This window comes from Acomys minous (genome assembly GCF_964271855.1).
Source record: "Acomys minous genome assembly, chromosome: 10".
Lineage (NCBI taxonomy): Eukaryota > Metazoa > Chordata > Mammalia > Rodentia > Muridae > Acomys > Acomys minous.
In genome coordinates, this window is record NC_140491.1 from 76,041,426 (window position 1) to 76,064,978 (window position 23,553).

The window sequence follows — 23,553 nt, forward strand, 5'->3', positions numbered from 1 at the left end:
CTCCCTGGGTCCTGGCCTGGCCTGCGTGGTCCAGCTTGTCCCAGGTCTGAGTGTAGTATGGAGTCAGATTGGCTGGTGTGGAGAAATGGCGTTGGTGGTCTCTATCAGGTGGGGTCATGTGGTTTTTGGTGTTGGCTTCTCTGAATATCACTATGTAGTGGGGGCTGCAGATATGTTCCATTGAGAGCTGGGGAAACTGAGGCTGTGCCAAGGCTGCTGGGCTAGGGGTTGAGGCTACAGGGACTTCATGTTGGACTGTGTGGGTAGGCCCTGGTAGGGAAGGGCTTTTTGTTGTTGTTGTTGTTTGCTTGTTTTTGTTTTGTTTTTAATCTAGAATGCCAGACTTCCCTGCTTATCCAGTTGGTGAGCTGGCCTGGCCTTAGTGATCCACATTGCTGAGCACTGCATGCATGGCCCTCCGTGCCGTACCCCTTGCGTAACTGATCTGTGCGTGCCTTCTTCATCTCCTATAGGCGGTGGGCTTTGTGAGCCAAGCACTGTTCTAGGCACTAGGGGACACCATGGTGAAGAACAGGGATTTTCTGTCACAGGAGGATTTGCAGCCGTTTATTCTGAGAAGTGGGGAATCCCTGCTGAGAACTCCCCACTTCACTCAAAGAGACAGGCAAGTCTGCCAAAGCGTCTCATTTATGTAGCTCTGGGTGACAGAGGCTTTTCTGGATAACTGAGCCAATTAGATTTGAATCCTGAGTGTGTTTTCTTCGTGTTACCATTTAGTTTTTTTTGTTGTTTAGCTTTGAGACAGTGTCTCATTATGTAGCTCCGGCTGGTGTCAAACTTCCCAGCCTTTGGAGTGCTGGCATTGTAGGCATGTGCCACTGCAGCTTGCTTCAACCCTCATGGCTGCCATCACATGCCTTTTCAACCTAGAAAGTCACATTTCTCTTGTCTACAGCTACAACTTACTCAGGCTCCATTTGTCTCATTTTTAAAAATTATTTCTCGGTTCCCCGTTTCATCGTATTCTCTTTGTGTCGTTTAAACATCTTGGCTTCCTAATTTATTGAATTTTTGTTTGATACAGGCTACCACTCTGTAGTCCAGGCTAGCCTCTGATTGGTGGCAATTCTCCTGCATCAGACTTGAGTGTAGGGATTGCAAGTGTACGCCACCATGCCCACCTCTGCTTCTCTGACTGTCATGTGCATGGTCTCACTTTGGACTCCAGGCTGTTTATCCTCTGAGCTTAGTAAAGAAATAGGCCAGAAAAGAAAGAAAGAGGCTAGGAAAAGACTTCTCACCATGTTGTATATGCATTGCCACAAAATCCTGGTTCTTTGCATCCTTTTGGATGGCAGACTTCATGAAGTAGGGTCTATATCTCCGTGTGTGTGTGTGTGTGTGTGTGTGTGTGTGTGTGTGTGTGTGTGTGTATCTGGTGTGTTACTTGGGTTCAGAGCCAGAGCTTCAGAAATGCTAAGCCTACCTTCTTTTTTAAAAATATTTTTATTTTTATATATTTATTATTTTTGAGACAAGGTCTTACTGTAGACCAGACTGGCTTGGAACATCCAAAGATCTACCTGCCTCTGCCTCCTCAGTGCTAGGATTACAGGCATGTGCCACCACTGCCCAGCAGAGCCTAACTTCTTACCCAGGGTAAATGGAGTCTTTCAGTACCATGGTGCTTTGGAAATAGCTAGTCAGCTTAGCTGTGGTGTCCTGATGAGTCCTTGAGATTTGAGAGTTGCTGGCGGAGACTGGGTTCCATTCCAGCTTGGCCTCTCTCTGGCTGTGTGGCCTCTTCACATCTCCTCTCTGGGCCTCATGTTCTCCCTTGTAAGGCATATGAAAGGTGACAATACAAGTAACTTACCAAGTGTCCTCTCAGTATGCCATGTGTACTCAGTAAGTGTCAGCAACGCACACACAAAAGACCCGCTGAAGGCCTGCTGCTCTGTCCTTAGAGGCCTTTTCCTTGTTGAGTATGACATTGCAACATCGATGTCAACATTGCTTGCCCTTCTGTGACTCACCTCAGCTGGGGGAACTCTCACGGGAAGGCTTGATTTATCTCTGGGGCCTCAGCACTGTCTAGTGCATGTTCTTGCAGAGAAGGCCCCTGCGTGCTTGTCTGAAGGGCTAGGGCTCTGCTGCTGCTTCTGTGGTCTCCTCTAGGTGTTAGCTGTCAGTAACACTTAGGCTGGGTGCTCCCCATTCCCTTGTCACCCCTGGATATGATATACTCACCCCTTCAGGGCTGCCCCCTATTCTGGCCCACCAGCCCCAACTCACATGAGTTCTCCACCACTGGACCAGACAGAGCAGCAAAGAGCTGGGGTTGTGAGCGTGGGCATAATAGTACTATGGCCCTGGGAACCACTGTATACCTAGGCTCAGTCTATCATCCTGGGAATGGGGTCCAGCTGAGTCAGGAGGCATCCCTTTAAAGTTACCCAAGCATAGACAGCTTAGCAGTGGGAAAGCAGAAAGCAGAGGAATAGCCTTGCTCCATCCACTGTGCCCTGGGCAGCCTGTATTCCTGTGCGAGCTCAGCTCCAATGCTGGGGGTCCAGGCCAGGAGACCTATTGCAAGGAAGCAGAGCCACTGCCTCCCCAAGGGAAACAAAACTTAGAGACTCACTCCTGAGGAGGGACTTTCCCAAAGTACCAGGCTTGTTTCCTGGAGGTAGAAGAAAGGACAAAAGAAGCAGAGACCCAGACTCTGAAAGGAACGGGAAGGGGAACAGTTGTGACTGGGGGGGACAATGGGAGAGAAACAGCTAGGAGAAGAAGCTAGAGAGAAGAAGAGAGACAGACTTACTAAAGGTAAGGAAGATGGTGGAGGGGAAGAATGAGAGAACTTCAAGAAGGATAGGGAAAGAATTGTGCAGGAAAGGAAAGAAAGAGGGAGGAAGGGGAGAGATAGATATAGAGAGATGAAGGCAGAGAACGGACTAAAGGCCAGGGGTCCTGGAGAGCTGGAGACAGAAGGAACTAGCTGTGGAGACCCCGTTCTGGGCTGTGTAGGGGGCGGGTCTGCTGGCAGCAGCAGAGGCTGTTTCCGCTGCACCCCTTATCAGCCCGCTGCCAGATGTTCAGATCCGATGCCAATGTCAGAGAAGTCCATAGTGCTGGGTCAAGGCCGTGGCCAGCAGGAGCCTCAGCTGCATCATGGGGGGGTGGGGGTGGGAGGGAGGCCTTCTTTAGACCTGCTGGCTTTTCCTCCTCCCATGGCAGCTCATCAGGCTGGACCACCTGGTGGTGGTCGGGGCGGGGGGGGGGGGGCGGGGGGCGACAAGAGAGCCAGGGACTTGTGAAGGCAGTGTCTGGAAAGCCGCAACATGTAGATGTGTACACCACTGCAGTCCTCACCTCAACACTGGTGGTAGTACGTGGACACACACATGCAGGCACACATACCCCACAGTACAGAATCATATGGGGGAACCACTTGGGGTTCATTCAGAACTGTCTGCCTCAATACCTCTCTGCATCCCAACCTGCCCAGCACTCCTGCTCTGCAGAACACATAGTGCCCATCCCCCAAACCTGCGCCAAGGCTGCAGCCAGAGCTGGAGCTGCTAGGTATGTGCTGTTCCACCAGATGCACTTAGAAGCTGCACGACCTCCAAAGGAGGGAGGCAGGGCCAAAGGGACCCGGGACCTTCTAGAATGAAGCCTGGTAGAGCCCCTCCAGTCAAAGGCAGGTGCTGGATGCCTGTCTGGTAGGGCTGAACCTCCAGCCTTCGGCCTGGGCCTCTCTGCCATGCTCCTGGAGCGTGCTGCGCAGCTGTGGCCCCTTCCTGGGGCAGCTTATCTCAGAGCGCACACGCTTGGCCCTCAAGAGGTGACCCAGCCTTGCTCCCCACATTCCTCTCCAGCTCTGCAGCCGGTGGGCCCCCCACAGCTCAGAGACTGGGCCTGCGCTTGGGAGGTAGTCAGAGCTGCCACTGGGCCCAAGTCTCTAGCAGTCACCGTTGGTGTCTCTTGGGTTTTTTTCTGCTTGTCTCTGTCTTGATGAATCTCTTTATTCCCGAATCTTTCTCTTGGATTGTCCCAATTTGTTTCTCTTTTCATTGCTACTTTCAGCGTTCTAATATATTTTTCTTTGCTTTTTCTCCAGGGTCCTTGAATGGGACCCAATCTGGGGACACCTCTGCTCTTCTGACTCAGTAACTAACTTCAATGGGAAAGTGCATGGGATGTCAGTCTGTGGTGAGGAACCAAAGGGCTAGGAAAGAGGACGCCTATCCTGGGAGCAGTGGGGTGACTGGAGCACATACATTTAGGCCCCCTTTTACCCACCTAGGAAGCCATCCCTAGAAGTTACATGAACCAAGATCTGGTGGGCTCCCCTATGTAGTAGAGGAGGCTTGGGATGGGGTTGGGGGAGGCAGGAAACTGGGACTGGAGGTCTTAGCCTGAGGACCTCCTTCCTGTTTGTAGGGAAGTGATTGCCTCAGAAAACTGCTGGGGGAGAGGAGGGAGGCCATGGTGACTTCCAGGAAGCTGGCCAAGGGCCTAAGGCCACCCTGCCTGTGCCTACATGGTGCTCTCCAGTCCTGGCTTAAAATAGTGCAACTCCACCACTGATGCTGGGCCCAGCTTGGACCCCATGGTTTGTGCTGCTAGTAGGGGCTTGCTCCCCCACCACTTCTCTCTCTCTCTCTCTCTCTCTCTCTCTCTCTCTCTCTCTCTCTCTCTCTCTCTCTCTCTCTCTGTGTGTGTGTGTGTGTGTGTGTGTTGGTGGGGGGTCTGCTCAGCTATCTAGTCCTAACCAGATTGCAGCCCATGGCCACAGAGATTAAAAACACAGATCCCAGAACTGAAGGCCTGGATGTTAAGTTTCAGCTCTTGCACTGAACATCTTTGAGACTTTGGTCTGGTCTACCTGCCTGGCTTTCAGCCAAAATGAGAGAGTGGCATGGCCGGCACAGACCCGCCAGACATAAAGCATAAAGCTGGGAACTCGGCTCTTGTGGGCTGTGTGCGTCCTTACTGCACTCTGATATACCTACGTGCTCTTAGGATTGGGTGCAGAGCAGGGAAGGCTTGTGGAGAGGGAGCTTGCAAGGAGGGCAAGGATGGGGCTGTGGTCTCCATGGTGAGACTTGTTGCCAAGGGAACAAAGTCTCCAGGAGACCTGGGCCTGGCAGTTGGGCACTTTTGCCACAGGAGCTGGAAGGCTGATTGTCATTGCACCCAAACTCCTGATGGGCCACCAGGCCAAGGCCAGGCTGGGCAGAGAGGAGGAGGCTCCTGGCTTTGCTGGGCCTCTGCCGCTGGGGTGGAGGGGCTGCGGCTTTAGTACTCAGCCTCCTTGTATGCTGGACTTCAGTGAAGCCTGCTAGAGCTAGCCACGGTCATTCTCAAACTCCTGAGCTACAGGTGCCCTTCTCTACTGATGGACAGGGCAAGTGCGGACCAGGAAGATGTCTATCTGGGTCAATGTCAAACTCCACTGTGGAGGGGAAGAGTTCCTGCTGCCTCACAGGTTGCCTGAGGGAAGTTAACCCTGGAAAGGACTCCCTCCAGCCAGACCCCCCCCCTCCAATTCCAGCACCCTCTCCTGTCACCAATTCTGGATGTTTCTGGCTTTACTTGATGGAACCTGGAACACAAGCTTCCACTGCTGGTTGCACAGAGATATCCTTAGTTATGTCCAGCCTGGTGAGGAGCTCAGTGAACACAGATGCTTCCGCTAGGCACCCAGCAGCTGTTCACACGCACTCCGGTGAGCTCCCAAGTTAGGTTACCTTACGCAAAGTATTTATCCTCTCTGGCCTTTAGTTTTCTTTTCTGTAAAATGGGATCATTACCGCACTTCACAGGGTTATTCTGGTGATGTCCCTACAGCCACCCACTCTGCGTCTATGTGTCACACTGAGCTATATACCCCTCCACTCTTCTTTCTTCCTAGCCTGTCACCTCACACTCCAGGAAGCTCAGAGCTCACCATTACTTAAGGAGCAACTTAGATATTTGGAGACCACTGTCCTAAATCTTACCTCATGGAATGGTGACTCAACAGAACTTTAACAAAAGAAAAAAAGTAAATCTGATGAGCTGGCAGTTTTAGTACAAAGTGGTTGGGCTAAATGAGTTATTTCTTCAGGTGGGACTTCCCACAGCCTTGGTTGTGCCATGGGAATTTAGGAGTCTGAGAGGAAAATAAAGAGTGTGACATTTCCTTAGTTTCTGGCCACAGAATTGTTTCCTTTTTTTTTTTTTTTAAGTCATGAGTGACTGTGTTCAGAGAAATCACAGTGTGTCTACCTGTGGTGCCTCAGGGGTCTTGGGATACCATTGCCTTTCAGCCGATTAGATTAGGCCTGTATACAGTTTTTAGGATTAATCTTTCATTGGTTGGTTTGTTTTTGAGTATTGAAAGGTTCAACCAAAGGCCGTTTGTTCCCGAGCTTTGTTACAAACTCACTTGTGCTCAGAACTGCTGTGGGCAGGGAGGAAGCAGTTGTAACTTTGGTATCAGATAGACCTGCATTCTGCTGCTTGCTCATGTGTCATCTTAGGCAAGTGGCTAAACTTCCCTGAGCCTGTTTGCTTCGAGCAAAAGGGATGACAAGGCATGGTGCAGGTGGCTATAGGGTGTGGCTGTCGCTAGGCAGCCAGTATCCTCCCTTCTTGTGCCTGTTTCTATCTGGCCCCTCTTGTGGGGCTGTGAAGACAGCCTATTAACTCCTTCTGTTGTGGTCCCTTTGTTTCAGATCACCTCTTTCAGGCCTTAAGGGCTCTTTGGTACCTTGTGCTGGGCACAGAACACAGAAGGCAGCTGTTTCGTGCAGGCCAATTTAATAGATGGTTGAGAATTCTGGCCTTTATCTTGCCATTGAGGGGCCTCCCTCTGTCTTTACAGCCCTCACCCTGACGACTGTGAGCAGGACCACAAGATGGCTGGGCTTTGTAGCTGGGTGGATCTGGGTTCAAGACACTTCCCGTGTTGCCTCTCCATGTCCCTTGATTTTTCAGGCACTATTTGCTCACATCCTATGTAAGTTACAAAGAAGCATTATTCGTTTTCTGAATAGTCAGGTATTAATTTGCTACTGAGTAGGCAAGGCAGGCCACCATCACCCAGCATACTGTTATCACTGACAGAGCTGAGACACAGCACACTGACTTCTCCCAGCAGTGCTCCAGGCACCAATAGCATCCCCCAAACTCAATCTTTCCTCGTATTCTTTTGTTTTATAGGATCTTAGAACGTGCTGAGAGTTAGTGGATAGCTCTCAGCTTGGTGACTTTCAGAACCAGTCTCATCAGGGAAGCCCCTCCTTTAGGTCCTGACTACTTATCCCATGGCAAGTTACAATGCTTTCCTCACACTACTTCAAAAGTCTGTGTTTCTCCCACCACACTATCACCAAGTTGTGCCTTTTTTCTGGCTGGGAACCTTGTGCAAGTCTTTTCACCATTCTTAACCTTCGTTTCTTCATTTACAAAATGAGGCAATAGTCCTCTTGGTGGTCCAGGTCTGAAAAATCATCACAGTGCTCAACAGGCAGCAGGCACTCACTGAGGCTCTGCCAGGTCCTCAGCAACAGAGATGGGGGTGGTGCTGGCTCTGAACAGGAGTCCAAGCCTCAGGACACCCGGCCATCCCTCCCCCGAGCACCAGATAAGCTTCACAGACAGATTGCATGTGCAGAGGATTCACATTTATTGGTTCAAATACAGTACCTAATATTTGCTAAACATGCATTTCACACTAATTGGTCACATTTCCACAGGTAGTCAATTCACAGAACAGGGCCCACGTCTTGCCAGAAGGCAAGTGTGGGAGGTAGCAGAGGGCCTGAGTAGCCTGCAGAGCCCGCCCACTATCATTTGGTCCTGCAGGGTTGGTGGGGCCAGGCTGGCAGGCAGCCCTTGGCCGGCCCTTTGGAAGCAAGGGCTCAGAGACAATCCATTCAGTCGATTCCTACGCTGGACTGTGGAGGACTGGGAGGCAGCCTGAGGCAGGCTCACGATGCACTTGCCATCAGAGTGCCTGAAATCCAAGCTATGGAGCACAGGAAGGGGATGGAGGCCTCTTGTAGGGATGGCTTGTCCCTAGCTGGGCAGGTGGAAAGGACTCCCCAGACACTACAATGCAGCCACAGCCCCTATCTCAGGCCTGGGATGGCAACACAGACAAAAACACTAACAGTCCAGGGTTTCGTTCCCGACAGAAACATGTAAACAGCATGGGAGCTACAGTGTTCTTTTCCCACAGGATGCCTCAGAGAGGAATCGACCAGGATATCACTCAAGAGGTAGTCTTTTTTCCTCCCCCATGGAAATTTGAGTCAAAAACATCCTCACCTATTATATTTCAGCTAAGGAAAAGGTCAGCGAAGAGCAAGAGAACCCTTTGGGTGCAGGTTTGGAAGACTAGCTCCTACCAGTAACACATTTTTCTTGGGTTTAGAGCAGACCCTGGCCTTTCCCACAGCTTTAACTTGAGCCTACACCTGGCCACCAAGCAAGCAGGGTCTATTTAGGACTGCGGCTGAGAAGATGCTTTGTCCTCGGCAGAGGAGCCAGGCTTCCAATGAGCACTGCAGAGGCTCGTGTGCAGGATGGTCAGGAGTCTTGAGGAAGCCCAGGCCTAGCAAAAAGGTAGCTTGCTTTCGGCTCAGTGGCCCGGGGCTGCTCACCTGAGGAAGAAGTCAGGGTCTGACTCTCAAGTCCAGGAAAGATGCTACTTTGGCAGCCAAGAGAGGGTTTTCTGGGGACCCTGTAATTAAATACACATCCCTGAGCTGTGGCCCCAGAAGCGCCTACTTCAAGGCTGACCAGTTTCCAGCACCTGGTGGGATGATTGCCGTTTTTCATCCTAAAACACAGATAAAACACTACTTCACAGACACTGTGCATGAGGAAAAGGGAGGAGGATCAACGGCAGAGGGGGTGTGGGCATTCCCATGGACCAAGGTGGGGGAGTCAGTGAGTGGGCTTTCTTTCTTTTTCTTTTTTTTTTTAAACTTTAAAAGAGCAATAAAGAAGAAAAAAAAATCAAAGTTTAATAGAAGGGCTGGTCTGAAAGGCTGAATTTCTTAAAACAACTGCAATTAAAAAGAAAGAAGTAACAAGGAAAAACTGTAAAGAACAGTGTTCCAAAGCCAGAGATGCAGACATCTACTCCGCTTTGTGCCCTATGGGAGGCCAGGGCCCCTTTACTTTGGTTAAGCGTAGTCACAACTTACAGGCTACCTGCTGCCTGTCTGTCTCATTATCCAGGAAGTAAGAACAAACAAGAGAGGTGCAGGGCAGCAGGCTAGACAGCTGGCTCAGACTGTGGGCAGGTCACAGATGGGCTGAAATGTGTGGAGTACTCTACCCCTCCACTGGTTCTAAGATCAGGACAGGAGGTTCCTGGCTGCCCCCTTCACCTGTAGATTGGCCTGGGAACTAGGTGTTCTGAGCCAGGTAGAGTGCTTTGAGAGGAGTTGCATGGAATTTCTCTAAACTTAGGGTGGGACTACCAAACCTTGCAAAGGACACAAAACACCTACAAAGGGAGCCAGAGAACAGGAAGTACAAAGTTCCAAGACGCCAAACTTTTGTCTTGGGTCAAGAAAGCATACACACACACACACACAAAAAAAAAAAGGAACGGGGAAAGCCTGTATGTTTTGGCATAGTGCAAGGAGGTGGATTCTCCTTCTCCACATGGCTTTCGGGGCTATATTTTTTTATGGTGGAAAAATTCTCACTCAAAGTGAATACTTTCAGTGGCCTGGATCAGAGAGGACAGAAGAGAGAGGAATGGGATATAGCATGCACAAGTTTTTCCTTCTTCCACTAGCAAAAAGGCTGCCTGTTAACCAAACATTATGGGAAAAAAGGCAAAAAACAAGCATACCAAACCTCCCCCTCCAACCTTTCTCTGTGTCCTTCAAACCAAAAATCACAAATACATCTAGTGGCTGACCTAATGTCTCCACGCTGCTAGCTACACTCCTACCTTCTCCTCATAATACCTGAGTTTGCAATGCAGCACATTTACTTTACCCTGTTTAAAAGAAGCCCATGTCATAAAAGGACTGGGTGCAGAAGACATTAAAGGCGGTCCACAGGTCAGGCTCCAGCTCGGAACACACAGCCACTTGGCTCAGAGATTCTGCAGGGCTCTTGGCAATGAATGGGCTCTTTGTTCTGTGGAATCTGCTGCAAACATTTGTAAAAATGGATTTGTACAATGGCAACTTGCAGAACCTTTCCCTCACTCTAAAATTAACAACTTGCTCTGTTTAATACTACATTATTGGAGGGGCATGTTCTTGCCTCATCAGAGCTTTGACATTCAACACAACAGCTAAAATCCTCATTTGAAAAGCAATTTCAAAAACTAACAATTTGACAAATGGAGGTCTAAGCAAAGAAAGCTGTTGTGTACACACAGGAGCTGACTCTAATTTGTGTCTCTGATTCTTAGCTTGAGGAAAACAGCTGAGAATCTGACCTGGAGCCAAAAAATGTGATCTGGTTGGTTAAATACAAAGATTCAGGCAAATAAGAAAAATATTGTGAACTAAGAAACAGACACATCAACACATGCATCTTCCCACTGACACGTAAAAAACATTCTATCTGGAACTTTCTCAAGGAACACATCTTTTTTTTCTTTTTCTTTCTTTCTCAGAATGCCTGGGGAATAAGACTGAGAAGTAATAATGCTCTGAACTTTGGACATCAAGGGATATAATTATCACTTTGCTGGTACCCGTAACATTTCAGTAGAAAGAAAAACTGACAAATGGAGACTACCTAGGATGCATAGGATGCCTAACTGGGGAAGAGTAAACAGTTCCTGACCAAACAGGCTCAAGGAGATACTGTGGGTGTGGCAAGCCCACCAAGGGATGCAAGCCAGTGGAGCATCTGTATGGGGTACTGGCTGTAGGAGGGCCTGGTATGGGCAAAGAAGAAACAAGCCACTGAAACAACCTAGTGTAGGCCTGGCCAAAGTCTGGAGGGTAATAACTCTTCCTAGAACTAGATGGGGCAGGCAGTAAAGCACAGGGGGTCCAGGCTGCACCTGCAGAAGCAGCAGGCAAGCCCTTAGAAGCATGAGGTAGTTTAAAGCACCTTTCCCTTCCAGGTCCTTCTGGCTCCATCCCTCCAGGCCTTAGTAGGCCAGACCATTGATAATACTTGAAGGAGTAGCTGGACTTCTGTGGGTCTTCTCTTTCTGTTCTACAGCCCTGGCAAACGGATCTCGTCTTGGAAATATTAGAACTTACAACAACATTTAGGAGCAAAGTCTCTGATCCTTTTCACTGTTTAAAAATGGCAGTTTTGGATTTGGTTCTGGGGATAGGTGGGGTGAGAAGAGGGGCTTGCAAAGGAGTCTTTATTCTTTCAGCAGCCTGGCCTTTGTCCCTCTACCTTTTGAGAGAAACAAGTTAAAGAAGAACAAATCAGAAATGGCATCAGAATTCAGAAGATAGCATTTTCCTGCCACCTTTCTAAAGGACTTACAGGAAGTCAAATTCATAAGAGGGAGGGATGGAATCTGAAGAAGGTAGGCCTTGGTAGATCTGGGTCAGGAAACTAGGCAGCTGTGAGCTCCAAGGGAGCTGGAAGGCAAGTCCTACAGACTGTCAGGACTCCACCTGGATGAAAACTTGACAGCAGCATTCAACAGACAACAGTGTTTGAGGCAGGAGGGGTGCAGCAGAAGGAAAGAGCAGAGTTTCTGCCCTGTGGGTTTGTGGGATGAGATGGTAGTCAATCCTCATCAAATGTTGAGGATTAGAATCAAAATTGCCTCAAAAACATCCCACTCACCTCTTTAGTAAATCTCCCTATACCACTTTGCTCCTTTGGCGTACTCCTTTTACTTAGTAAGTCAGTGGCTATAAAAAGGCAGTTTGCTCTCTAACAGACAAGTGTACATCTGCTGAGAAAATGTGGAAAAGGTAGGGATGGTCATACCCCTGTTTCCATTGAGGTAGTTGTTTTTGTCAACATTATGGAAATAATTCATCTAGTCCATCCCACCCTCTCCCTCAAAATACAAAAAAACTATCTCTAAACAATGACAACACGGTAACATTAAACATCTTCACATTCTGTAAACTGCAAGGAAATGCATCTGCTGCATTCACACAAAAGCATGTGCATCATGTTGAAGGCCATACATTCAACTCTGTCGTGAAATAAATATATAGAAAAATGAGGTTAAAAACAGACAAACAAACAAATTCTTCTTGTATGGAGGCAGCTGCTCCACAGTCTCCATCTTGGTCTCTGGCTCTTTCCTCTGGAGCCTGTCCTGCCCACCCAAGGCACTGTGGGCGGCCAGCGGAGGTGCAGGGCCCAGGTCACTCCTTCACTGCACTTGTCTTGCAGGAGTGCAGCACCACCTTAAAGAGGAGGGGCAGCTGCTCCAGGGGCACATTCACCATTTTTCCTAGGTAAAGGGAACAGACAAGGAGTTAGCAGAAGCCAGTAGGGAAGAAAGCCTGTCTTTTCTCTTCTCTGGCTGCTGGATCCCCTTGGTGCATGCTGAGGGCAAGGCAAGTATTAGAAGTACAGACGAGGTCACATGTTAGATAATGTTTAGGCTCACTCTCCCATCTGCTATACTTGTTCTCTGCCAGTCAGTTCAATGCATTGTTCTCATTCAGACTCATAATGTTTCTGTCTGTGATTGCCTCTTACCCCCATTTCACAGCTGAAATGGAAAGGGAGCCCTACTGAGCTCTTTGTAGCTAAAATACTATAGGAAACTTGCTTCCCACCAACTCCCTAGCAGTCTATAAAACTCTTCACAACAGAATAACTGATTAATAAAGATACTAGAAGTAAGGAGAAGAGTTACAGGAGCAAATAAATTTTAAAAGTCTGGAGAGAAAAAGTTTGAAAGGTGTTTTTCACCGACGAACTTCTTAGAGCTTTAAGCACATAAACACTGTAAGCAAAGCATGTAAGGCTGTAGTTCTCCCTGACAGTAACTTAGAATCACTTGGAGGGTATTAAAAAATACTGACACCTGGACTTCACCCCATACCAGGTAAGTCAGAATGCCTGGAGATGCAACCTAAACATTGGTGTTTTTAAAAAGCTTTCAGGTGATTGTAATCCTGCTGGGTCTAGCCTACATCTGCTAGAGTGCTCCGTGGCTCAAGACATAAGAGAAAAAAATTGTCAGACTGGCATGTTTTCCTTCAAAAATTGTATTGCTAAATTTTACAGAAACAATCCAGTCTAAACATCACCCAGTGAGTTCTGGACAACAAGAACAAGAATCCTCATTAAATGACATAAAGCAACAACAAAGAGCCAAGGTTATACGCTGAAACAAGAAGCAAGGAAGGCTGGAAGCCTGGACCCAGAATATTACCTGCAATGTATCGGATCTCTGGCAAGCACATCATAAGATCAGGAAAGCGGTTTGGCTGATGTGTGTATTTATATTCAGTGAAATCCTGACAAATGTACCAATACCGCTTGTTCAGTTGTTCCAGCTGTGAGGCACTGGTCAGACCCCTGATATCTGCAAAAACAAAACCAAAAATCACTTAAGGAAGAGGCGGTGGCAGTGACGGTGGTGGTGGTGGTGCGGGGAATCAGATTTTTTAAAAAGGAGATGTTAAAAAAAAAAAAAAAAGGAGATGTTATTAAACATGGTCATAACAGAGACCATTTCTCTTTCTGATGTAGGGAAACTAAGATCTGGATAAAGGAAAAGAAGTAAGATAGTGAAGAAAAAATATGCCAAAGACAGTCCTTTGCCTGCGCTGGGTATTTTAACACCACATCAAACTTTTAATAAAAGGTATGGTGGCACAAAACAGACACCAGTGAGTGTCGAAGAGGTGGCTAACTCCTTACCCAACAACCCTTCACAGCATCTCTGAAGTGGAGGTTGTCAGGAGCCTGACACGTATATCTCCAATGTCCCTGTGTTCTCACTGTTCTATCATGTATGTATGTATGTATGTATGTATGTATGTATGTATGTATGTATGTATGTAGTCTCTCCATCTAAAGTACAGGAGATGAATAAAGCATTCTATATGTAAATCATACGCAGCCTTTGGGGTCTAGCACACATTTCTTCTCCTGTAAGAAGCTGCAACTGATCTTCCCCCAAATGCAGTACAATTAAGGTGCTGAGTGCTATGGAGCGTACATTCTTCAGGGACCTGGGGGCTGGTCTGGTTTTAACTTTCCCCCTCCCCCAACTCCTACCAATGTCCCTAATACATGGTATCAGGCTTGGCTGGAGAAGGCACGTGGTCACCTGATAAATGCATGATGGTATACAGATAGGAGTAGGAGGCCCTACTGCAGCACTGGAGGGTCGAGTGGGAGGGTAGTGGTAAAAAGAAGGCCTGAGCAAGAGTTTCTGGAGTGGAAAACTGAGCGCTTTTAAAGCTACAGGGAACAAAATCACCCAGGGAATGAGGCATTCTTATGCTACTTTTGATAAAAGAACACCAATTTTCCTTTACAGGCCAGTTACCCGCAACTACCACACATCACTTGTTGGCAACGCGTGCCATTTGTTGGTGATGTGCCAATAAATCAACTGGACTCTGCAAATGGAAAAGCAGGCTTCATGTACACATGGAGGGTTGTTTACCCCCACTCTGCCCCGGGACATCAGAGCCTGTCAACTACCAGCCTGTCAACGGGGCCTTATCTCCAACAGTTTCATCAGTCACTCTGCTCTTCTTCAGTTGCTGGTAAACTGGTACATATTTTAATGACGCACGTTCTGTCCTTGGTGTCTGTGTTTAAATGCATTAAAACTGACTAAACAAAGTGAATCCTCTTCCTTCCTCTGTGAGTTATAGAGATTGTGGCATTTAGATTTCAAGAGAAAAATCCAAGCATTCCTTGCACTGTAGAGGAACAGGGTGATGATTAGGGGGAGTGTAAGCCTTGAAAACTGATGGTCACATGGTGTGACAGATTCTGTGACAGTCCTAGAGGTGGGTGGTGGGGGTGAGGGCGGGGAGCTGTACACAAGACACAGAAGGGCAAGTGCTTACTGGCAAAAATAAATACATGAAACAAACCGCTGCCCTTACCCCACCACCTACTCACCTTGATTCAGGAAGTTAATCGCTTTCATGCATGCATACTCCTCATTGCTGACCTTTAGCTGATGGAACTTGTGATACAGGTAGATGAGTCGTTCAATCACCTCCATGCCTTCATCACTAAATCTGGAGAACAGATACAGGTTTTTACCTGGGGTACCAATCCCAGCAAAAGCCAGGAAGGGCAGGCAGAGGTTATCTACGACAGGAAAGAAGCTCCACTTGGGGGAAACTCATGCTTTGTATGGCAGGCAGTGTAGATTATGTAAGTTGCTGTTTCCAAGGTCAGGCAGAGTCAAGTACAACCAGGTTCAAATCCAGCTGCACCTCACACAGCTATGGGATTCTGGGAAAGTCATCTGACCCCTGTAAGCTTTGAGGTCTCCCTCTGCAAAATGTTTGCCTGTTTATGTTAACAAGAGCCAAAGGAGATCTGGGATAGAAATGAAGAGGAATGTGACAATATTAAGATACAGCTTTTGTGGAGATGCAGTCTCCAGTATCAATAACAGCTGCCATGGTGACTCTATGAGAGCCTCAGCCATAATGTGGAAAATGCTTCCAATTATGTTTGTTTAGGTTCACTGTTTCTAGCAAGGCTGAGATTATATACAATAAAAAAAAAATCTTACTGGCATCCCTAACTTCAGTCCAAGGGGGAAGGAAACACTTTATACAACAAGAGGCTTTGTGCTGGGCAACTTCTGTGCATTCTCAAGCCTGAGGTAGCTGAAATAATCACTACCAACACACAGGTGAGAAACTCAAGTTCAACTTGAAGAGGGGACTTGCCCACCAAAACCAGCTGGCTGGTGGCAGGATGAGAACCTGGAACCTGGACTAGCTTTCTGAGGCTCTCCCACCCAAGGTAGTCTGCTCACCAGAACAGACAGGCTTCTTGAATTATTTGCACATGACTTCTTTTCACCTGAAGAATTCTTACATGACCCCAGGTATACAGGTACACAAACTTAACTCTAATAATAAGCTAATAATACACAGTGGAATTCATCTTATTTCTCCTCTTTTTGCTTTGGTGTGTGTGGCATGTGTGGGCGTGTACATATTCATGTCTGTGTGTAAGGGTACATGAGGAGTTAAGAGGTTGACAATGGGTATCTTTCACTATTGTTCTCCACTTAATTCTGGGAGATAATAGTCTCTAATTGAATTAGAACCTCACTAAATTTGGCCAGACTAGCTGGCCAGCAAGCTCTGGGAGACCTACTTGTCTCTGCTTCCATTCAGTGCTGCAGTTACAGACATTTCCAGATTTTCACATTGGTGCAGGTACTTGAACCAAGTAGGGGTCCTTGTGCTATAAGCACTTTACCTACTAAGTGCTTTTCTCCAATCCCAGTAAATTTACTTTAACACAATTCTTTGGCATGTAATTTTACCATTTATTATTTATTAAATATGACATCAATTTTTCATTCTAATGAGATGGGATATGTGTGTCATTTTTCCATGGAGAAATTAAATTGGATCTTAAATTGGATCTGTGTATTTGATACTGACGGACATATAGCAAAGATTTCTTTCTTTCTTTCTTTTTTGAGACAAAGTCTCTAGTCCTAGATGGCCTAGAGTTCAGAACAGGATACTTCAATTTCAGAGATGTGCTTAACTCGGTTTTCTGCGTGTGAGGATTAAATGAGTGTCTCATCAAAGTTGCTTTAGTTGATAAACTGTTGAAAATTCTGTCCTAATTCTAAGTCAAATTCATTTTAACAATTTTTCAAAATTAATTTCAAGTCACAAACTCAAAAATCAAACTTAAAAAAAAAAAAAAATATATGGTTTTATATAGCCCAAGCTGGCTTTGCTCTCAGTGTGCAGTGGAGATGGCCTTAGCCTCTCCGTTCTTCTGACTCTTCACTCTCAAATGCTGAGGTTTCAAGACCAGGTACCCTGCCACACCTGGTTAAAATAAAACAATATAATCCAAAACCATAATTTGGTACTTACAATACTGAGGAACAATGATAGGATGATATTCTTAAGTCTTTGTTTCCAATAATTAAACCATCATGCTTCTAGATGAACAAAATTGTAATAACCTGGGATCTAAGCTAAGGTATCTCAGGCAATATTTATGTCTGAGGGTGTGTGTGATAGCAACGAGTGTTCAGAACCAAGGTGGCAGAGAAGCTCAGGGCAACATGCTGAGCACTGCCAGAGACATGGCACTCACAGGGAGACACTTGGCTACATGGTGAGTTTGATTTTGAATTAATGTCTGCTTGTTGAAGGTTTAGAAATCTTTTAGTACTGCCAACTGGTGTGTCTTCACATTGTTACACTGTGTCATGTAGGGCTGTGATACATATTTTAGGAAGCTGGGCTCTAGCAGAAAGGACCCAAATATGGCCATACTTTCTGTTTTGGGTTAGAAAATGATCACTGTGGGGATAAAGCAGGTTTTAGACAGGGGCCCCAGACATGTCACCAAAGCAAGGAGCCTCTTAGTTTGCTGTGTGAGCTGCTAATTCAAGTTCCCCACTCTTCTAGTCCAATGGCTTTTATGATTTTATTACTACTTTCCCAGACTGACTAATTCATATTGAGTAAGCACTCTAAAACCCTTACCAACCATTCTGTGGCATTTTGAGTGCTGGGCACTTTTAGTATTAACCTCCCAACACCCAAAAGTGTATTAATCAAAATCTCCTTCGTTCATATGTGGGAATGAAGGCTCAGAGTGGCCACTGGCTGTGTTCCTGACATAAAGGCCCTTTCACAGGCATTCTTATTTCCCTGACAGCTTGTGAGATAAAACATATACCTCTGTATTAGGATAAGGAAGCAGAAAGAGGTGACTCTCCCGAAGTAACAGTAAGAAAGAGCCAAGGCTTTTGAATTCCAAGTATAAGGGTTTTCCTAGTACTGTTCTACTGACCCCAGCCCTGTCAAGCTCCTACGTGGTACGTGGGAAAGGCTGCCACATGCTATCTCATGAGAAACCTGAAGAGCTTTCTGTTCCCACAGCACCGTATCCTGGGGCCTGGCCCTAGGAGGTGCTGGGTACTTCTGTGCTGCTTGCAGGAAGTAGTGTGCCTAGGGGTGAAGACCACTCCTCATAATAGTACTTGCTGGCTACTTAAGTTGTTGAGCCAGAAAACGGTTTCACTGACGATACCCTATAGTAGCTGCATGGAGGAGTAGGCTGGGGATAGCGGAGGTGGAGCATAACACAGAAGGCGAGGATAACATGGTTGACATCTGTCTGGCAGTTGAACAATGCAGCAAACACAAATAATGCTCTGTCCCATAATCAGCAACCTCTTGCCCCAAGTGCTCACTATTCCATGGCAGGAGCTGCAGGTGTGTGGCTATCGTTCAGCTCAGGCACTACCCTGAGCTGGTAGTGCCAAACCTGTTCCTGGCTATCTTGATCTGGGGGTCACAGAGATGATCTCAAGTGCCTGGGTGTGCACACATGCCCAAGATGTGCCTTTTCTCTTGGGGATAGCATAGCCCTCTTTTCCAAATATCTTACAAGAAGCAGCTACTACAGTCCCTTGGCAGTGGTTAGGGTTGGCAGCTGGCCCAGCAGTCCCCACTCTACAGCTTGGCTGCAAAGCTTTCCTCCATACCGCAGCCCACCCTTTGATAAACAAAATTGTTCTCTGTTCCATGGGTCTGCTTTCTCTTCCAGCCGTTCCTCCTCCACATCTGCCCACACCACAGTACTGACGCCCCTGTAAGTCCCTGTCTACAAATTATCAGCATTCAAAGCCATAAAGTCGGACAAACACACCCATTCTTCTCCCAGGTTCCTATCACACAAGCATTCTAGGACAAGGAAAACATTCCTGCCAAGATCCCCCAAACCACTGGACCATTCAGTCAGCAAGTAAAGCTGACACTGTGTAAGTTATATCCTATTAAGAGGTGGAGAGGACCAGCTCTTTCCCATTCATCTGAATGTCACTCCCCAGCAGCCATCATCACTACAGTCTTTAAGGAACTGTCATCTTCGCATCACATACAAGTCACATTACAGCTCCATGACACAGTCTAGAAATTCATTCCTGCTAAGAATCTGGTTGATCATAATGGTAGAGAGCTCTGGCTTTGGAGTACAACAGACCTGCGTAGTAATTTTATTCCATCTTTTTCTACCTTTGTAGCCCCACATATTCATCTCCCTGAAACTCAAGGTACAGGGGCTCATAGGATGACAGCAAGGACAACAGTCACATAAGTAAAACAATGATAAAAATGTGCAATAAATCCTGTTGGTCATTATACATTTATAGTATTACTATCATTGTCATTCTTCTGTAATAAGGAGCAAAAAGACTATTTCCTGAGTTGGAGAACTAGTCAAAAGTGCCCATTAAAGTCCAACTAACTCAAAGCATCTTTTCCAGGGAGTGAAAGGGTGTTGATTAGGGCTAGGAGCAGTCACTGGCTGGTGCTACAATCTGCTTTAAATCACATTTGTCCACCTCTGTGTATGATAACAGTCTGTTGAGGAATAGGCACCATAAAGTTGATTCAGTATTGAGAAGAGAAAAGGAGCTGGTCATGTATCATCTGGGAAGCCTTCTCCTGACAGCAGGCACTCACACTCAGGAGCTGGGAAGAAGCAAAAGCTGCCTGGGGGAGTGGGAGTAGTACAGCAAAATAGGCCAATTAGACTCCTCACCCTGGAATTCTAGCAGAGAGGGGATGCTTGGCACTGATGAGCCTAACCCCAGAGGCTCAACTTCCAGATCTGATGACCTCCCGGTCCTGTATGTAGCTTAGACTTCATAGACACCCAAGCCAATACAGAGTGGTTTATCTTGCAGCATGCTCTTCCCAGATGCTCCATCCTCAGTATACTCACAACTCTTCTTACAGAGTCCTGCTAACACCCCACCCCACCCCCACGCCCCGGTCTTTGACATCCCTGGCTTGGTGCTGCCCTCTTCCCAAGTCACTGCTGTGTCATCCCACCTTGTTTTCCTTTCCATGGACATAGAGGAGCCTCCCACTCAGCTGTGCTCTAACCCTGCCTACACCACAGCAGCCAGAGAACACATTCTCAAATGTGACCTGCCCAACATATCAAATCCAAAGTTTTTCCTTCTTATTTAAAACAAAAAACAGACAAACAAAACCCCCAAAAAGATAACAAACAAACAAGGTGGTGGTGCACACCTCTAATCCTAGCACTTTCGAGGCAGAGGCAGTGTGAGTTTGAGGCCAGCCAGTGCTACACAGAGAAACCCTGTCTCAAAAAACAAAAAACCCAATAAATAACAAGAATTCCCCCCAGGCCTCATACAGCCTAAGGGGCCCTCAGCCTCATGCTCTTCCTAACTCCATTTCCAAAGTGCTGACATCACAGGTGCACATCATCACGCTTTCACACTCTGTGACCTGTCTTGTCTGTATTTTCCTCTCCATTCACTTCTCTTCCCTCAGTTTTCTGCTCCCTATATCCTAATACTCAGGACTACTTTTAGAGCTATACACATACAGCCACCTAGGATTATTTCTAGGATTTCTTTCTTTCCTTCTTTTCTTCTTCTCGGTCTCTGTCTCTTTTCAGGCAAGGTCTCACTGTATATCCCTGGTTGTCCAGGAACTTGCTCTGTATAACAGGCTAACTTTGAACTCTTGAGACCTACCTGCCTCTGCCCAGTTTTAGGACCAAAGACATGAGCCACCACATCCAGCTTTTCTAGCAGTTCTTTGTTCTCCTGCCTTCATCTTGTTCTCTATACTGTACTTAGAAAATTCTCACTTCAAAATGCAGCTCAAATGTCTGTTCTTATAGTGAAGCCAATACGCAAGTACAGCCCTCCTTCCTAGTCAGTGCTTGAATAGTCCTTGCACCCTCCTCAATCTCCTTCAATATGACCTTGCATTATAGATTGTATCTGTTACCATAAATTAAGACTTGAAACCATGTCTAAGCTGGGTGTGGCAGTACATACCTATTACTGCCTCAGAAGACTGAGGCAGGAGAATTCTAAGGTTGATTGATGCCTGCCTAGGAAACTTAAAGAGATCGTATCTCAAAAAATAAAAATAAAAATAAAAAAGAGAAGGGGTTGGGGATGTCATCTTAGTGGCTGGGGACTTACACATCACATTTAAAGCCCTGAGTTTAACATCTCTAAAACCAGACAGGAAGGGAGTAGGGAGGGAAGGAGAGAGGGGAAGAGGGAGGGAGGGAAGGGAGAGAGGAATGAAACACAGAAACCTTAACTGCATGGTCTGTGTTCTTAGAAGCCTTGCCCCAAACAACTTCCAAAACATGCAGCACCTGCAGAGTACCAGCCTGGAAAACCCTTCATGCTACAGGGAGCAGAACCTAGAAGCTGATTCTCCTACTACTACAGGGAGTCAGTCCTAGGAAGAAGTAGTAGATCCCAGGCAAAGAGGGAGGCTGGGCTCTCTGAGCTAAGTCTATTAGACTGACAATATCACAGTAAATTTATTGCTATAAGTTTATTGCTATTCAAACAGCTCTTTAATCCAAAGTTATGAGGTGGAGAGAGAAATTTGATGGAAATGATGAATTAGAAACTGTAGACAAGCTGGGTGTGGTGGCACGCACCTGTAATCCCAGCACTCAGGAGGCAGAGGCAGGCACATCTATGTGAATTAGAGGCCAACCTAGTCTACAAAAGGGAGTCCAGGACAGCCAAGGCTACACAGAGAAACCATGTCTCAAAAGAAGGAGGAGGAGGAGGAAGAAGAGAAGAAGGAGGAGGAGGAGAAAGAGGAGGAGGAGGAAAAGGAAGAAAGAAGAAAAGAAGGAAGGAGGAGGAGGAGAAGAAGCAGCAGCAGACGACAAGGGTTTAAGTCAAAAAGGAAAAAAATGTCAGGTAGGTGCACTTTGAAGCTAGTGAACAAGGGAATGCTGGAAAAGCAAAGGAGAGAGCAGGTTCCCAGACTTCCACTCAGCTGTGCAGAGCTCCTGAAAGCCTTGAAGCTTTACTCCTTACTTAGGTGTTGACCTTTTTTTAATGAAATGCTTAGGATGGTGGGAACTGATACACCCCAGTCCTGTGACGAGAACTGTGGGAGCTAGTACCATATCTTTTCCATATCTCGTTTGTCCTTGTTCTAGGTATTTTTTAACCACATGACTTGTATTATTTAAACTGTCCAAAAAAGGTGGTTTATTGAAATGTCTATTTAAATGTGAACTAAGCTATCTAGGACATTGCATATAAGTAAACTAATAAACCAGAGAAGTTATTGAAAGAGAGACTTACCTGTCTTATTTGTGGGGGTCAGAAATTAAGGGTTTCATCTGCCCTAGGTCTTCAAAGAAACTGGCTAAATAGTATTTGGATAGGTCATGGAAACAACAGGGAGAAAAAGATTGTTCTAGAGAAAAAGGTTAGAGGACGCTGGTCATCTAGAAGAAAACCGTACGGCTAGAACAGAACAGCGAGGAGACCTGCTTGGCTCAGGCCTATGCTCTTAACATCTCACTACACCTCAGGTAGCGGAGAAGAGCCGAAGCCATCAGGCAGGCCACAGGGTGGGGATCACAAGCTGTGGGACAAGCTCAAGGCTAGCTTCTAGGTTAAAATCTAAAACCTTTAAGGGCTGGGTTCTATGAACTTCAACTTTCCCACCATAAACAAGCACAGTGTCACTTATGTTATCACAAGTTATAAGAATCAGTAATATAAAGCTGTCTCCAACTGATACCAAGATGTCTCCCAAGATCCTCAGGGGCAGAATTCAGATTTTTGTTTTTCCCAGATATGCCATCCCACTAATCTAGACAAATATTAAAGCAACAGCTTAGCACTCTGCCAGTCTGACTGTATGGCACTTACTCAACATCCTCATCTTACTGGACAAAGACTTACTGTACCACCTAGTCTATCCACTTAGAACCTGTGACTGGCTGACAACAAAGCTAATAAGGATTACGATTCGGGTCTGTGGGGTTTAATGCACCTCCATTGGAGACTAGGCAGCCTTTCCTCACAGGGAGGATGATGGCTGGGTTGCTGCAGATATCCTCCCCAGTCAGCAGCTCACCTGTGTAGTTCTTCATCAGAGGGTGAGTACTTGGCAGTGACATCAGCCAGCTCCCCAAAGATCTGCTTGCTGTAAACTGTGAGGGACGAGAGCAGGATTAACTCCTGCCATGTAGAGCTCAAGAGGCACGTGTAATCCTTGATTGAGAGCTCGCAGAAGAAAGGCAGCTTCTTGATCCAGGCAATCTGCCTAAAGAGCAACTCGTCAGCCAGGCGGCAAAGCAGAGCAAACAGCTCTGCTTGTGTCACAGCGTATCTGGGGGTAGGGACAGGAGAGAGTCACTTCCAACAGCCAGAGAGCGAGGCTAGGAGCAGAGGAGGGTACTCTTGGAAGGCACAGTATTTCCTTGGCAGTAGGCCCCTTGACCAGAGATTTCCAGTTTTACTCAACTTCTTATGGAGGTATAGGATTGGGGCCAGCAAAAAGCTGAGGCAGGGGAGGTGAGGAGGGTGCAGTGAGATGATCTGTTGAGGGTAAAGGAGGCTTAGAAAATTCTGGAATTATGAGGATCTTTCACTCT

General features: G+C 46.7%; 1 protein-coding gene across 3 annotated transcripts in view; it reads right to left on the reverse strand.

Moving 5' to 3' along the window:
* Window positions 1–7,625: 7,625 nt before the first annotated feature.
* Window positions 7,626–23,553, reverse strand: part of NR6A1 (nuclear receptor subfamily 6 group A member 1) — a 173,256-nt gene continuing 157,328 nt past the window's right edge. For 2 of the 3 annotated variants that reach the window (XM_084797959.1, XM_084797960.1), the window contains exons 8-11: window positions 23,034–23,288; window positions 15,028–15,149; window positions 13,316–13,468; window positions 7,626–12,382 (exon numbers count right to left, since the gene is read on the reverse strand). In XM_084797959.1, coding sequence (XP_084654085.1) covers window positions 12,294–12,382; window positions 13,316–13,468; window positions 15,028–15,149; window positions 23,034–23,288 — 619 coding nt within the window. In that variant the 3' untranslated portion in view covers window positions 7,626–12,293. The remainder of the gene's footprint in view (window positions 12,383–13,315; window positions 13,469–15,027; window positions 15,150–23,033; window positions 23,289–23,553) is intronic. The other variant, XM_084797961.1, reaches the window with a different exon arrangement.